Source organism: Apis dorsata, unplaced genomic scaffold (assembly GCF_000469605.1).
Source record: "Apis dorsata unplaced genomic scaffold, Apis dorsata 1.3 scaffold_92, whole genome shotgun sequence".
Classification (NCBI taxonomy): Eukaryota; Metazoa; Arthropoda; class Insecta; order Hymenoptera; family Apidae; genus Apis; species Apis dorsata.
The window spans coordinates 798022-798476 of NW_006263390.1; the positions used below are offsets into that span (position 1 = coordinate 798022).

Consider the following 455-nt stretch of genomic DNA (forward strand, 5'->3'; position numbering starts at 1 on the left):
GAATTTAATAAATATCATATAGGGTAACGATTGGGTGTTGTGTTATTTGGTCAGGCTGGACGTGGCCGTGGAGTAGTGCCGCGTGGCCGAGTCGGTGGCCCCCAAGTCCGTGGGCCAGTCAGGGGGGGACGCAACCCCGCAACTTCAGGGGCTCGTGGGGTCCAGCGGCTGTCCGCTCGTGGGGGGGTCCGCGCCAAGGGAAGTTTACCAGGTGAGGATGGTCTGTATCTCCACAATAAATCAATCATCTTTTAACATTATTTTCATACGCTACTCTTTTTTCTCTTTTACACTTTTTTCACTTTTGCATCTGCTTATCCCCAGTATACACACACACTACCACCCCACTAGTGTTTCTCTACTCACTTTTCACACCTTTTATTTTCTCTGCTCTGCTTTCTCTTTTTTTTCTTTTTTTTTTTTATTTCTTGCAAAAAAAAAAAAAAAGATTTCAT

At 45.1% G+C, this 455-nt stretch overlaps 1 protein-coding gene across 20 annotated transcripts in view; it reads left to right on the plus strand.

Annotated features, from left to right (window-relative positions):
- Positions 1-455, plus strand: part of LOC102674118 (heterogeneous nuclear ribonucleoprotein Q) — a 25788-nt gene that overhangs the window by 22106 nt on the left and 3227 nt on the right. For 10 of the 20 annotated variants that reach the window (XM_006611722.2, XM_006611734.2, XM_006611735.2 and 7 more), the window contains one exon: positions 55-220. The exons of 3 other annotated variants lie outside the window; for them this stretch is intronic. In XM_006611722.2, the coding sequence (XP_006611785.1) occupies positions 55-220 (166 nt within the window). The remainder of the gene's footprint in view (positions 1-54; positions 221-455) is intronic. 7 more of the 20 variants (XM_006611733.2, XM_006611736.2, XM_006611727.2 and 4 more) reach the window with 1 other exon arrangement.